We start from the raw sequence: 16678 nt of genomic DNA on the forward strand, positions 1-16678 counted from the left end.
TGTGTGTTTTGGTTGTTGTTTTGTTGTTTTTTTTTTTTTTTTGCAAATGGGGTTTTATTTACCATAAAGCAGATGCTAAATTGAAATTCCAAATTCCAAGGGATTTTACTGAAGTTCACATTTTTATGAGACTCAGTTCAGAAGAGCAGCTTGAAAGGGATCCAGCACAACATCATTCACAGGACAAGAAAGTCTCCCACAACAGGTATCTGTAACTCAAGGAAGTACCTGATGTGAGCAAAAAGAAAACCACAGGAGAATAATAACATGACTTTCTAGGTTGCCTAAAATCTTGATCTTTTAGGTTGTCCCAACAGCATTTATTCACCTCATGTCTTGCAGTTTGTGGTAGGAAGAGATGGAGTCTGCGGCACTGTGTGCGAACATTCCCCTTTCGATGGCATCGTACTGGTGCAGTGCACTGAACACCTGCTCAAGCACATGTGAGTCCCCTTTCAGTAGAGGTACTGTTCTTGCTCTAGCCCTGGGAAGATTCTGACAGCTGCAATTTCCCCTGGAGCAAAGAGCCACTAAGTCCAGCTAGTAATTTACCCACTAAAAAGACACATTTGACAAGCATACTTTTACTGTGACCTTAATGCCTTCTTTTGTCCTCACGAACTAATAGGAAAGAAAGCTCCAAGAAATTACTCCGAGCCGATTCAGTAAGCGAGCTTCCAGCTCCACGGAGATTAAGATGGAAATGTTCCCCTGAAATTCAGGCACACTTGGCATCATCAGCAGAAAAACTCCAAAGGTAGCACGTATTCCTCACTTTTTTCAACATCATCTGCAAGCTGGGAGCTACACAGTATGGTTTGTCAAGAATGGATTTTCTCTCCCTGCCCTTCTGCTCCTCCTCCTCTTCTCTAACATACCTAGCATGGACATACCTAGCATCTCCTTGCAGGACAGCACCCTCACAGGCTGGGGCTACTTCATGGTATTCTGAAATTGCATTACCATCATTCTCCTCTCATGTAAATAGTAGAAAATATAAACACCAAGGGTGGGGGAGGAGTCCTATTTGCACAGGATGCAAATGGTACAGGTCCTCTTGTTTATATGGGTGTATTTTATGTGTTTGACCCGACTAAAACAGAGGCCAATGCAACGGGAAGGTATGTATGGGACAGTAGTCTACAACTGATTTGAATAAGCAATTTGAATTCAAAAATGTTATTTGCTTACATCCAACAAATGCATGTGTTGCTCCTACAAAGGTTAATTCTTCCAATTCTGTTCCCAAACTGTAAGAGATTTGCATGACCTGGAGCAGGGGGAAGAAGGCAAGGAGAGATTTTGTTTCAAATTATTTAGATCATAGGCCTGCATGCTAAAATGGAGTCTCTGTAGAAAACTAACAAAGAAGAGCAGACATAAAATCATAGAATGGCCTAGGTTGAAAAGGACCGCAGTGATAATCCAGTTTCAAGCCCCTGCTATGTGCAGGATCACCACCCACCAGAACAGGCTGCCCAGAGCCACATCCAGCCTGGCCTTGAACGCATCCAGGGATGGGGCATCCACAGCCTCCTTGGGCAACATGTTCCAGTGCATCGCCATTCCCTGGGTGAAAAACTTCCTCCTAATATCCAACCTAAACCTCTACCTCAGTATAAAACCATTTAAAACACGAACAAAAGGACTTGAGCACCACAGCTCACCACAGTTCACAACAACAGACAGATCACAAGCCCCTTTTAGAACCCATGTGAATAACCATGACTACTAGGAACAAGTTACCGAAGGCCAGGACTGCCTGCAGAGCAGGAGCCTTCTTACCTCTGTGGGTACAGCAGAAATGGTTCTCCAGGCTTTATCCACAGTGTGAAATGCAACACGAGAGTCTTGCATGTCCCCCCCCCTTAACTGCCTCTGCTTGTTTTCCAGGATAGTAAAAAATCTGGACTTCATTGCCTACAAGTTTGTGCACTATGGAAAGGAATTTATTAAGAAACAGAAGACCAGCCCAGATGCTTACATTCAAGTAGCACTGCAGTTAGCGTTTTACAGGTAAGGTTAATTCAAACCACAACAACAAGCGATCTCGCAGTTGTTTACACGGTGTCCACTATTTTCTCAGCAGCCAAAAAAAAAAAATGCCTACTGCATGGAAATGATTAATGTTGCTTAACAATGGTAAAACAGAAATTACCATGCAGTTCTGAGTTCTCCTTTCTTTCATTCCATTTCATGTTCCTTACTCTGCTGTCCCATACCTGTCTTCCGACCTCTCCATCAACATCCCCAAAGTAGTCTTGGGCTTAGCATAGAGAAAGAGGTGACAAGATGTAGCAGGGACTGGTAGACAGGAACAGGAATGCAGTCTAAGTCTCTGTGTTAGAACCACTCCCTTGCCATTGTGGGTAGCTTGGAAGGAACTGTGGCAATATCTCATAGTTCACTGCATATATATGCAAAGGGTTAAATGGCCACAGGGAAAAAAAACACTACAGGCAGGATTTCAGAACAGAGTTCCTACACAGGGCAGTAAGTAATCCTACTTCCTTCTCCAGAGGCATCCCAAAATTTGATAATATCCTCTAATTTCCATGGTATCATCGAAGTTAAAAGCTGCTTTCCACCTTGTCAGAACAGCTAACGCTCCAGGCTAGGGATTGGTTGCATGGTTTCCTGCAGAACAGCCTATTACACAAATAATTATTTATCATGTCAAATTAAACCCTGAAGTAGTCTTTACCCAGCCAAAATGAACAGATGCCTAACACATTTTGTTTAACTATAAACATTCGTTATACACCCATTTTCCACATTCCATAACCAAACTCCAGCAACGGCCTGGTCCAAGATTTTCATCCGGATCTGAGCTGTAATTTGAATTTCATGTATTTAGAAATGAAAAAGAACAACAACAAAGCCAACACCACAACCCTGGCAGACAGAAGATAACTGAAACCCCTGACTCTACAAAAAGCAGGTGAAGCACGGCAGGTCTCCCAAGGCAAGGCATGGTAGCTCCATACCTGGATCCAAATTAAACAACAACCCATGCTCTATTTGCAGTGCAGGCTGTCATTCCTGCTCAGTCTCAATAAATGTGTTTTTCTCCTATTGCTTTCCTCATTGTCACGCTGAGTTTGTAAATAAAGCATATTTCACTCCTGTAAGTGATTAATTAGACCATTATTTTATGATGCAGTGCAAATAAAACATTCTTTGAGATCTTTCCATAGATTTTAGTTTTACTAGCCTTGCTTTCACCAGCGGGCCATTTCTTTTTTACTGGCAATGCATAACTAAAATATGAACAGCTGCATGCAGCTCCTCATATCAGAGAGGAGCGAGCATTCATCTTTTTAAGTTTCTTATACAATTCTACCAGCACTAAGATGAATACTATATCAAATATTAAATCATACCTGTAACAATAAAATTTACCAAGCTTGTATTTCTTTTAATCTTTATGATTCCTAGAAAATAATTATCCTTTGGATGTTTGTTTTTTTTCACTTTGTTCTCTCAGGTGCCACAGGAGACTTGTCCCTACCTATGAAAGTGCTTCCATACGCCGATTTGATGAGGGCAGAGTCGACAATATTAGGTCTGCTACGTCAGAAGCATTTGCTTTTGTGAAAGCAATGATTGATGACAAGCCAGCTCTGTCGGTATGTTGGTCCGGCTCCTTCTGCCTTCCCTAACAAAACCCTAAGCAACTAAATACATTCATGATTCCCTTCCCCTCACTTTTTAACTGTTAACTGAGAACATAAAGGCACAGCACAGAGCAACTGGTCTCACAGGATTTCGCTCTCTGTGCAAACCGACTGTTCATCTGAATATTTGCTGATTTAATTGAGCAGACAAAGGATTCGAGGGCCTAGACATGACACTGAAACAAACAAAACAGCTGATATTAGACTTAACATTGCCATCCAAATGATCTATCACCAGATCCAAGTATCTAGGCTGAACATGAAAACATCATGGCCATTAATATATTGCTACTGCAGGAGGAATGCCTGGCTGCTCCCCTGCAGCAGCAGGTAGCCTGGTGGCAGGTTACAATGTGTGATGTGGCATAAATGCATGTTTTCATTTCAGTGAATATATTGTGGCTCATCTTCTTGATTTTGAAGTCATGTTTCCACATACACTTAGTTTTCAGGGGACCTCCAAGAGGGCTGAACTCTCATGATGGAAAAGCTTTCATGACAAAACAAAGCATAATAGAACAATGCTCCAAACTGCCCTGACATCAATCTACAAAAATAAAAACTGTTACTTTTCTTTGAGATGCTACCATCTGTTTGCCAGGAGCGTGAATACTCTGTATGTTAGATGGCTGTGCAAAGAGGTGCAGCTGACAGAGCTGAAACTATAGCTGCATGAACAGCTCTGTGCCCATCATCCCTGCAGAGCATCCCTCAGCATCTCACTGTGTGCCATTTCCACTCACTGCACTTTACTGCTGCACAGGGAATTTCCAGGTGGCTGTTGGGTTGCAACAGGCAGCCACAGCATAAACTATTTTGCAGAGCAAAACCAGCCTAGCTGTTCTGCAATATCTAGCGAAGAATCAATAGAAATACTGCTGGACTGCAGAATTAAGCATAAATTACCGAAAAGGTTTAAACAAAGCTCAGAGGATGAGGGGAAAAATTGTCCAGAGGAGTAGTCAGTGTTTCATGGCTTTTTTGATCTCCTTCTGGTTACCATACCAAGAGTTTAGCTCTTGATGAAGAAGACTTGAAAGGCTCCTGTGTTGTAGCAATAGCTCAAAGGAAAGCAGGGTAATTTCCTCTGCTGAGTGAGTAATTCAGAACAGAATGCAACCATGCTATTACACATAACAGTGACCACCATGTAATAGGCAAGAAAAGGCTGTTATCAGAGTCCTGTCTGACTGCCCACAACCAGGTTCTTTCTGGTATTCCATCAGCAGCTGCCAGCTTTGAACACTTTTCATTCTACGTTCAGGTTCCGAGCTGCAACCTCATACCTGTACTCCTAGAAGGAGCCAGAGTGCTCCTGGTATGTTTTTGCCAGATCCTTGTTCTCCAATAATCTCTTTCCAGTCTCATTGGTTCAAAACTTAACAACTTCTGCATGCAGGTCTCCCAAAGCTTCAACATTTCCCATTGTCTTACCACTCAAAGGTAAGACCCTGCCATCATCTGACAGCATCCTGAGCTGTACTGCTTCAAACAGACAAGCAGAAAAACATCAAGCCAGTCTAGGACGAGCTCAGTCTAACCCTCTAAATCTTGATATTTCATGCTTTAGCAGTAACAAATAGGGAGAATGATGTTCCATTTCTCCTGAAAAAAACAACAACCAAACACTACAAGTATCATGCGAAACAATCCATTGAGCCCTTGTCTATTGAGAGATGCAAAGGGCATTTAAACTGGCTGGCAATTGTTCTATCCCACAGACTTAAAGAATACAGAAATTTTTGTTTTGATTTTAGCATCTCTCCATCCAAAACGCATATATAGGATGATCACAGAACCAATGGAAACAACATTCACTTAAGTACTTTGAGATGATTTCTTTAGATCCAAGGAATGCCTCTGGACGTGAATAGGATTAATTCATATATATATATATATATATATACACACACACACACCAGAATTTTTATATATATATATACACACACACACACATTTATATATAAGAATTAATATATATATTATAAAGAGATGCATCACTTTGTTTAAGGAGCCTTGGACTCCTCAGAATATTATTTTGCTAATAGCCATTAATCTAAATCAAGGTGAAAATATTCTTCTATCTGATGCTAATAAAAAATTCTCTTCAAATGATAGCTTGAACGGTCACCACAGATTGATCAAATCAGATTCATTCTCTAGCAGAAGAAATATCTCATGCATTTGACACTTGCTGTAAAAGAGGCAGCATCTGACACTGCAGAGATTGCTGGACTAGCTGTAAATTAATCAGATTTAAAGACTGCATGTGGTAATTTAATCTGTATAATGGAACTAAGGCCTGCCTCTAGCCCTACGGAAAAAAAATATCAGATTCTGTATTTGAAAGTCCCTGATGGTGGCCTTGAATTGCTTCCAAAATGAATTCTTTGTTAAAAAGACCATTTATCATCTACAGGAGCCGAAGGCCCCCTGTTCATCTGGAGACCCAGTCTCTTCTGGCTGTTTCAGAGCCTCCTGGTGTTGTACCTTCTGCCTTGACATACAGCAGGGCAGCATTTCTTCAGATCATTCTGTTGGCATGAAAGCCTGACTTTTGACAGGACTCGAAATTTACAAGCCTGTTATCTGCAATTGTAGGCATCTATGGAGGGTAGAACAGCCTTGAAAAATTCTAGATGCCTTTTCACACAGGGGAGTAGTTCGGGTTTTTTTGACCAGCTAGTAAAATACTAGTAATAGTTTTCATTAATATCACTGCCATTGTCCAGATAAAGCATTTTGGAAAAGAGGCCCAGCTGTTCTGAAAACACTGAATTACATTAAGCAATTATTTCCTTACTTCAGATGCTGTAATTCAATTGGTAATAATCTACATGCCCCAAATCCATGGAACAGAACCGCAAATCTTGCTCTGGCCTCAAACAAACAACCACCAACTGCCTTGTTCAACCCTTGCACAACTATACATGGTTACTGAGTAGGACAGTGAATCCTTCTGGCTTTTCAGTTATAGAGAATACTTCCACCTGAGCAAGGAGCAAAGGACATTTGAGAGCGCTCGCTGTTTGGCTGCCAGTTAATGGATGGATAGGATCTCTTTGAGAGTTCAGGCAATAAGAGATATATTTTAATTCCCCCAACAGGATTCTGAGAAGATGCAGAGATTTAAGGATGCAATTGCAGCTCAAACTAATTACACTATTTTGGTAAGTAGAACGCTGATGTGTTTGATTAAGAACTTCTTTTTACCTTCCGATAGAAGCATGAGAATACAATCATTAACTACATCAACTCCAAAAAGCCACATTTAACCAATCTTACTTAAAATACCTCCTGGTAAGGAAAAAAACCAAAATCTTATGGAAAGCTTAGTGACAAGCCTCCACTCGCACATTATCTCACTGCTCTTGAACTTTCATAGAACATAACACTCTGTATCCATCTTATTCATGGGGAACGTGCATCTCTGAAACATTTATTATTTGTATTAGTGTCATAGTTTGGAGTCTTAGCCATGAATTAGGATTCCATTAAGCTTTGCACTGTACAATGTAACAGTTCAGAAGTGGCTTTAAAGAGATTGCAATCAAAACATAACAAAGGTTTTTTGTTGTTGAGTTTATGTTGTTGGTATTGTGTTGTTTTTTGGTATTTGGTGATTTGCAAAACAGAACGCTACTCGGATGAGATAAACCTTTCTAGAGTAAGCTCCTTGTGACCATCATGAAATGTTATCTATGCAGATAGCCAAGACAAGTGTCACTAGGTTATTCTAAGATGAAATAGCAACAGAACACCTTACCAGGCAAAGAGTCAGGAAGGCTTAAAAGCAACTGAATTCACTGCTATGTAACACGTGAAAGACAGAAGTGCAATTGCAAAATCTAGACCCTCCAAGTTTACAGGTACTTAGAACTATAAGCTATAACATTACATGTAAGCCCATGAAAGCTGTAAAACACTGGAAGCTTCCTGCCCTCCCCAGAACCAAGTGTACATTTTCTTAGGTTTTTTTTTCCCCTAGAGGTGAGGTCATCTGATAAAAGCAGTCACTTAGATTAAGTCCGCAACCAGAAGCTGGGCATGCAGCTCATTAGATGGGCTTGTATACTGAAAAGCATACCCAAGCTGTAATTTGTAACAGATCTAATCAACAAAGAGGAAATAATTAGACTAAGGTCTCTTTTGAAGACCTGAACATGACGTCTAACAAAAGAAAGGCAAACCTTTCACTGAATAAATCAGTTTAGTATCAAAAACAACTCATTTTCTGCTGATTAAAAGTGAGACAATTTAGCCTAAGTAATGTTTTGTATCACGCTGTGCCAAGACAAAGTGCAGGCTTCCTCTACCAACAGCTCAGTCAAACCACTCGTGAAATTAATAAATGTTAATAACCAGCTATGTTAAGTGAATTTTCTACCCATGGTTTTGCCTCAGATCACTGCCTAACAAACCCACATTGCTGATCGCTGATTAAATACTCACATGTTCAAGAAATCATTAACTTCCAGAGGAATAGTCAGAGCACTGGAGAGGTGAAATGTTGCTCTAAGGTGGGATTTTTTCCTAGGATTTTGAAATTAAATAAGCTGAAAAGAAAAGTAGTTTTTGCTTCGATGCTCGGAGACTGCATTTTTGAAGCTGAAACTCAACATGATCTCTAAAACAGAGGCAAGTCTTACCTTAGGGGAACCATCTCACCTGACCGACCTCAGAATAATTGCACAATGAGCACAAAGTACTGTAGGTCACTACCAGTAGAGTTTCTGTACCTTTCTTCTTTAAAAACACTCATCTTCTACAAAATCCTCCCTTCAAATCATTTCAGTTGGAGAAAATGTTATAAAATTCAGCTCATAGGGAAATACTAAAATCACTGCAAGAAAATAAATTCATTTTAAATTTAAAAATACTCATAGGTGTTCTACCAAGATCCCCTTTCTTTGTCAGAAGCAGAATTTAACTGATGTGTCTTTAAACTGGGGCAAGGCTTCCACGGTCTGACTAATTTGGGTATAACAGACTGAAATGTAATAGCTCCTAAGAAAAACAAAACAAAAAAGTCTACTTCATAAAGCAAAAAGCAATTTAATGATTTTATTTCCCCTTGTTAGGGCTTACTAGTAGCATTGCTATCTTAAATGTGGAGCTCTAAAATTCAATTTAGCACAGTTTTTTCCAATGCGTTGACTCACGGTTTATTTTGTTAGCCTGTCTCGGCCTCTCTTCAGACATGACATTGATCTATGTTGCAAAAATGTCATTGCTAACAGCCTTATAAATCTTGTGTGATAGCAAAATATTTCCTTTGATTACCAAAGTCAGTTTTCCTCTATGGGAAAAACAACGTAAACACCGCCCTGATGTATGCTACTTTTTGCAGCATCTTTGCTCCTTCAGAGCTGATGAACAAATGGCCCCTTTACCAGCGGGTGTCTTCTCCTTAATAAACCAAACAAGATTATGCACTCCCAGCCCTATGCTTCAAGCACTTACCGCTGGTTGAAATGATTCTCCCCTCAAGAGGAAGAACAAGCTTCTGATTTTGGTTTTCTTCTAATTCTCCCCTCAAGAGGGGAAACAAGATTGCATTCTCTTTTAAATCCTACCTTCTCTCTCAGGTTGCTTGTTTCCCTTGTTACAAGGGACCTGTGTAATAAGGGTGTCTGCTTTGCTATCAGTGTAGCATAACATCCCTTGCTATGCATTTCCTTCCTGTAGGACATCAGCCTCCCACCTAGGAATGAACCAAAGCTCCATCCTTAAATCAGCCCTCACCAGCAAGAGTAAGCCCAAATTGAATGAGCATCTGAGGCAATTCCTGCCCGGTTGGAGCAGCTGAATGCTGTTCTTCAGTTGCCAACATTTTTACTTCGTTTTCCAAAGGAACAAATTCCTGGAAATGTACTGTTTGACTATTTGTCCATCTGCTCCCTCTACAGGCTTGTGATCCCGCTGGCCTCTTCAATCACATTTTCTAGCAAGGAAAAAAAAAAAACTTAAAGCTAATCGAATTCCCTAAATCTATAGTGCCAGATTGCTGGATAAAGCAGAGAAACCCAAGCACAGTAAGTCCCCAGGGGACAGGCTTACTCCAGGCTCAGAGTGGTTAGTTCTTGAGAGTTGGCCACCAGCATGCCCTCTGTGAAGTTCCACAGCTGTTTTCAGTTGTCTCATATTAACAAAGGCTAAAATAAGATAATTCAGCTCTGCAATGAAAGCCCAGCGGAAGGGAAAATGGAGCACTTGGGCTGTCAATTAAATATAAAAGACTTTTGCATCCCTAATCCTAACCCTCAAGTGGTGGGAGATGCTAGCACACTGTGATGGAACACTGGTAGATCTAACCATTCTATACCTGAAATGGGATCATTTCATATTGGCCCTACACTGAGGTATAACAGAATGACACCAGATGCCCCATCCAGTTTAAGTTGTTCCTAGTAAATCTGGTGGTAGACATCTACTAGATCTTTGGATCTACTTTCATTGTATGATATATACTTCTAGAGCGAGATCCATGCTGCAAGGCATCAAAAGATAATCTTGCTCTCATTTGAAAGCGGTGTGGAGCTTTCTTTTTTGAAATATAACCCAAGTGATGTGCAGCTGATTCCAAAACACACAAAGATTTCTGTTATCTCCTATGCTCCCTTCAGCAACTTTGGAAGCCCACTCCAACACATTCTGTCCTGAGAAATGATGAATTCCAGATAACATCAACACATAATATATCTGGAGATCATCCCCTTCCTAATTTCCACAACTCCAAAGCACCTGTGAACAACCAATTACTGAGCATAAACAACACACACACTCCAAATAATATCTGAACATTACAGGCATCACATCACTCAAACTAAGCTTGTCAATCAGAAAACAAGGCATCAGCAGCCAGGAATGCACCTCCATACTCAGCTGATTGCTGGTGTCTATCCTGTCGTACACAGGCTATTACTGGAATGGCAATAGACAATCACCTACTAGGGCTGAGAGAGGTGGCACGAGAACACTTCAAGGAGCTGCCAGAGATCTTTACAGATGAGACATATTTGACAAGCAATAGATTCATCCTCTCAACCAGCCAGGTGAGTTCTTCCCTACGTACTTGCTAAGCAAAGAGTAACTGATCTGTGTTCTGCCAAAATCTGTCTCTCACAATGAAAATGATAGACTAGGGGGAAAAAAATAGTTGGTACCGTCAAGAAGTCTGCAAAATTCCTCAGATTTTTAGTCCAGTTTCGGCTCATTTTTCACAATTAGCACAGTAAACGCTAACCAAGGTTATCACTTCCCTTGCAACATCACAAAGGCCTACCTGGAAATTCTGGAAACACACACACACACACAAATTCAGTAAAATTCATACAAGGGCTCAGTATTACTAAACTTTCCAAGCCACACACCTTCCTGTTCCCTTTCTTTTCCTCCTTCTCCTAAGGTGGCAACTGTAGCGGGACCTCTTTATGCCAGGGACAGTACAAACCCAGGTCAGAGGCTGCTGCTCTGAGAAGGAAAAGCCCAGCACTATGGGGACATTTTATTCTTGAAAGGAGACACGTTTGGAATCTTCAAGAGCCTTAAGTTGTTCTGTGCAAGACTGCAAACCATGCAGATATGCACCTTAGATTTACAGACATTTATTTAGACATTTATGGATTTATAGTTTTGTACCAATACAATAAGATACTTTAAGAGCAAACACGACATATATTTAATCTTCTGAATAACAAAATGTCCTTTGTTTCATACATCCTAGAAATAAAATGTTTCATTGCATGAAGCAGCAGACCTAATGAAAGAAGAAATCTGTATAAGAACTCATTTACTGAAAAAACACAAACCCAAGTACATAGATTGGATCTGTGCAACAGAAAAGACTTACAATATCACGCAGCAGCATAAAACCTTAATAAGTAATTTGATCTTGTCATAATGTTTGCAGGCTTGGGACATGAGTGAATGTAACCGACACACTACTACATAAATTCTCCAAGAAACTATCCGTGAGCAAAGAGTGTTTCTGAATAGCTTTATGGCCTTCGGCTGTTGCACAGCAAATTTATCTGACAATTCTATGGCTCTATTAGCAGGACTAATGGCTTGTTCTACACCATTAAAAAGCCAAATGTCATTTGTGAAGGCCCATGTACACAAAGTCTGAAGCATAGATTTCTATCACATCCTTTATTTTCTCTAGTAGAAAGAGTTTCATTTTTGTATTATGCCATGATTAAATTGAGGGGTAATAGAAATATAGCACCCAGATGCATTAAAATATGCTTTTATACTGCATCACTTTTAATGAAGATTAGAATTAGAATGTAAATTAATATTGAGATGGATGATAGTACTTTCTATAATCAATTACACTCTTTGCGCTACAAGTTTAACATAACCTTAAGATAACCTCAAGAAAATGAAAATGTTAGACAAGTTCTATGCATCTTGATCTGGATCAAAATTGCATACAGCCTTAGAAATTCCACACCTAACAGAAACACAGCATCTAGCAAATGAAAAATAAAGAAGTGTATTCCCATCTCCCCCTCATGACCGTGCCAGTTTTTAAACACCAGAAGACAAACGGAGCAGCCAAATTCCATACTGAGATCACAGAGCAGCCTTTACCTTCCAAGCACCAGCTCCAGACTTCTGATGGAACTGCTGTTCTACAAGGGGATTCTCTATCACAGAATTATGGAATGGCCTGGGTTGAAAAGGACCACAGTGATCATTTAGTTTCAACCCCCCTGCTATGTGCAGGGTCGCCAACCACAAAAGCTTCATTTCAAGCATTTGTTTATCTTTTACTTCACTCCTAAGCATCTGGTTTCAGGTGATTAATCAGAAATCATTCCTTACCTTCTCCCTGCAACCAGGTTCCAACGACGATGGAAATGTTCTGCTGCTACGGGCCCGTGGTACCCAATGGTTATGGGGCATGTTATAACCCTCAGCCAGAGCATATATTATTCTGCATTTCAAGCTTTAAAGACTGTAAGGAAACGTCTTCAGACATGCTTGCAAAAGCCGTGGAAGAAAGTCTCCTAGAAATCAGAGATCTGTGCAACAAATGCAGCTCTTTGACGGCAAAGTCACTTGCCAAACAAGAGGAAGCCACACAGTTGCAGAGTGACCGCAAACTCTGAGAGGCTCTGGGAATCATTATCCCGAATCCACCGTAAGAAGGAATAAATGACATAGTTGTTCTAAGGCAAGATAGTGCTAGTGATATATTAGCGTAGAACAAAAACGCCGTTTCTTTTACACTGTTGCTAGCATTTGTAAATGTGAAATCTTACATGTCATGCTTGAGGATCAGCAAGAAGGTTTGGTCTCACTGGCTGAAATGAAGGAGGCAGAAATGCGTGTAGGACAGTAGTATCAAAATCTAACCATAATTGACTATGCCACTTTATTTAAAAACAAAAACCCTGAAAGTTTGTATATGGCACGAATGAAATGCTAAAGCACACCTATCTATTAATACCCTCTTAAAGTAGCTCTAAAACATTTGCATCTATTCCCACAGAGTTTACATGTAAAGAGGGGGAATAATAAGTTTCCTCCTAGCAGATATGTTGAGCACTGTAAAAAAACAAAACAAAAACAACAAGCTGATGCCACTGTAATTTGAAATTTGCATGGGGTGGTGGCATTTAATATCCTATTTCCAACGTTACAAAAGCAGATCATCTATAATAGTGGCCATCGTGTATTTCTAGATAGAGCAACAGACCTCTGTAAAATTAGACCAGGGTCTGTACGTTCCCCTCCATCCAAAATGCTGCAGAATGGTTTACCCTTTATTCTGGTTTGCACTGGCCTTAAGCACAGTGCCATCCTGAAAGCAGCACCTTGAAGATAAGATCTATCAAAGAGAATTAGGAGGTTTTTGTCTGTAACGAATTGACTCGATCATTTCTTTTTGACAGCAAGAAAAATCCGATCTGACAGAGAAGCAAAGCACAAAGCATAAGTACAATTCAACTCTGTTTAAATCTTGTTTATTGTTCGCATAGGAATGAATTCTGTCAGTGTGACCAGCAGGAGAGCTGCATGCAACCACGGAAAATCAAAGAGCAATAAATAACTAGAATAAGTAGGCAAACTTACAAGATAAGGAAATCTCTAAGATAGAGTGATAAACACCAGTTTAAGAGTACCAGTACTCGTAACAGCTTTGCATCACCCCACTTGGGAGGGATTTATACTTAATAATTTAATATCAGATGCGAGGTATCACCTTTTGCAATGCACAGTAAATTCAGTTGAAAGGGTAACTGAATTCTTAGTGTTTTCCACATTTTCTTTTAATGCTACTCTGAGGTTTTCCTCATTATTTCTCTCATTTCCTACACAACCTTCCAAGGACTGGTATTTTCACATACCTTCTCTCAAGCTGAAATATCTTGCCTTGCTTAGCAACATTCAGATGGAATCTCGAGAATATAACTTAGTGACTGACTAAAGACACTAACTGAGCACCCATCCTTTGTAAGGAGGCTGCAGCATGCTCTGAAGCCTGGCCAGGGACCTGATGGTGGAGAAATGGATTCCTTTTCTCTTCCTTTGAAAACAGCAATCACATGCTAAAGTGCTCACAGGTCTGAAAGCAGGGAAATGGAAGCATTGTGATCAACTAGAAGTACAGATATACTTCTGTCTAAGAAACTTAGATACTGACCCAGTAGATTATGCATGTCCATGTTTATTTTATCGCCTTTTTCTGTTCATTCATTCAATTAAGCATTCTGCTGGATAAAGGCTTTCCGTGCCATATGCGAAAGCCCAGTGGGCCTAATAATCAATCAGAGCAAGTCATCTACGGTGGAGCAAATCAGCTACACTGATTTACAGTGATAGGGTTCCTTTTTCTTAAGTTAGTGCATTCATTTAAAAATATGTGTATTTCATTACTCCATTAACGTGGCTCAAGCCAAAGACTGAATCGATGTCTAGATTATATAAACAGTACTATGGCATAAAAGCTGCCCCAAAATTAAAACTCAAATGTCATATCACACAACCCTCCCCTCCCCCCCAAGAAATAAGATGAAAGTTGGTCAAACTGAATGCTCACCTGACAAATACGACTTGACATTGTGTCTGTACTATGATTATGAAAATTACTTTGAAATACACCCAGTGATTTTGCTCTTCTGTCCTAGGTTACTACAAAGACATTCTGCTCTTTTAACATGAACATAGCACTACAATCACATGATTTTTTTCATACAGCTGCTCGCAATTATGGCCATACTTTACGGGTATATGATGCTGTGAGCTGTTACTTGACTATTTATTAATTTGATTCTAATTAAATGTATAATTTCATTTTGTATTCCTAGTTTGAGAGGTACTAATACTTAAAGGTACCTATTAAGAAACCTCAGGCTCAGCTCCTGGTACACTTACACTGGACAGTCTTGCATAAGGTTAAGATAGGTAAAACCCACAGCCCAGGGCATTTCCAGTTTGCCAGCAGGATATTCACGGGGACTATGCTACTTCACAGCTAACAGAGTCCTCTACACCTATGTTTTATCAGCCCATGCTGCACTGCATTTACTAAGGACTTCAGGAAATAGGTAGCTTCCTTAGGTGCTTATATAAACTTGTTTGCGCGATAACAAAACAAAGTAAAACCTGACTTCAAAACTGATATGGTTAAGGGTGTGAGAGCCCACTGCCTGTGCCTGGACTGCAGTGTGGGGGACAGAAGACTCAGAAATATTTTAGTGATACTTTTATTTTTATAAAATAGTATAGATTTATGACAAATGTGTTTACTTATAGCCTGCTCGGTTCAGTAGTCCAGTGACCTATGGAAACATGTTTATGTGTATCTATATGAATATATATATCTGATGTGAAGTAAATGCTGGAAAACACTCCTTCAGCTCACTGTGCTACCAATAAAGCCATCGGAATGAGCTTATGGCCTCTTTGTGTCTCCATTGAAAGGGTTTTCAGCCTGAAATGAACACACAGAATCTCATAAAGCCTCCACGTCACAGACACAACAGCAAAAACTGCTGTCTCAGACTCCTCAGTGCTCGTACCCCGCAACCTGACTATACTACCCTAACTAACAACCCACCACTAAATCATGTCCCTGAGCACCACATCCAAACAGTTTGTAAACCTTCCTTGTTCAGCCATTTGCTGTGGGTTTTTTTGGGTTGCTTAAATTACAGTACTCAAAGCAGCTGTTGCAGGTGCATGTGGTTAAGTTACCTTTCTGAGTGATATCTACTGGCTCAGCCTTAGCACCTAGCCAACAAACATGCAAAAGGCAAGAGCCTGAATGTTAAGTATACAGGAGTCTGCTTCCTCTGAGGAATAAAAGACAATGGAATAATACAAATTTAACAACAAAAAACAAAATTAAAATCAACAGAGTCCCGGGCAGAGGCATGTGGCATTTGTGTGCTGCTGGAATTGCTTCACCAACAAGTTCCCTTATTCCCCCTGCTCTGATTAGTTTACGGCAACACAAAGTACTGTAATAAACCCAAAACACACCTAATTCAGCTAAAGAAATAAGGTAAGATTTTGTCCCTTTTGGCTTGATTCTCAGCTTCACAAAATGTCAAGGCTTTGAACATACCGAGGAATTACTCTTTAAGCAGAAGTGAAATGAATTATGCGTCAGTGAACAATTGGGTTATCAAGGTTGTTCACTTAATGTTCCAGCTGTTCTATAGCACCTTCTTAATGTTTATCAGAGGTTTCTTTTGAATTCAGTCTTATTCCGTGGTACTTGCAAATAAATACATTGCGTTTCTTACAGCTGCTGCACCAGTTAATAGCAAATACAAGTACATAATGAATTTCTTGCCTTTTACTGTTAGAACAAGAAATGACAGAGGGTAGAGGCTTCATTCAAAGGAGATCCATTAACGTAATAATAGAGAGGCCAGAGATTAAAGCTGATAGGATTTATGGGGAGTTCTGTACAGTACTTAGCTACATTAACACTGTTATTTGCTTCTTGCTCCCAAAAGCACTAAAACTTGGATATACCA

The 16678-nt window shown here is 40.0% G+C and overlaps 1 protein-coding gene across 1 annotated transcript in view; it reads left to right on the forward strand.

Moving 5' to 3' along the window:
- CHAT (choline O-acetyltransferase) overlaps window positions 1-15584 on the forward strand; it is a 36501-nt gene extending 20917 nt beyond the window's left edge. Inside the window, exons 9-15 of the mRNA XM_072340140.1 lie at window positions 343-443; window positions 629-757; window positions 1894-2016; window positions 3488-3629; window positions 6785-6847; window positions 10595-10732; window positions 12527-15584. Coding sequence (XP_072196241.1) covers window positions 343-443; window positions 629-757; window positions 1894-2016; window positions 3488-3629; window positions 6785-6847; window positions 10595-10732; window positions 12527-12796 — 966 coding nt within the window. The 3' untranslated portion in view covers window positions 12797-15584. The remainder of the gene's footprint in view (window positions 1-342; window positions 444-628; window positions 758-1893; window positions 2017-3487; window positions 3630-6784; window positions 6848-10594; window positions 10733-12526) is intronic.
- The last annotated feature ends 1094 nt before the right edge of the window (window positions 15585-16678 follow it).

This window comes from Excalfactoria chinensis, chromosome 6 (genome assembly GCF_039878825.1).
Source record: "Excalfactoria chinensis isolate bCotChi1 chromosome 6, bCotChi1.hap2, whole genome shotgun sequence".
In the NCBI taxonomy this organism is placed as follows: domain Eukaryota; kingdom Metazoa; phylum Chordata; class Aves; order Galliformes; family Phasianidae; genus Excalfactoria; species Excalfactoria chinensis.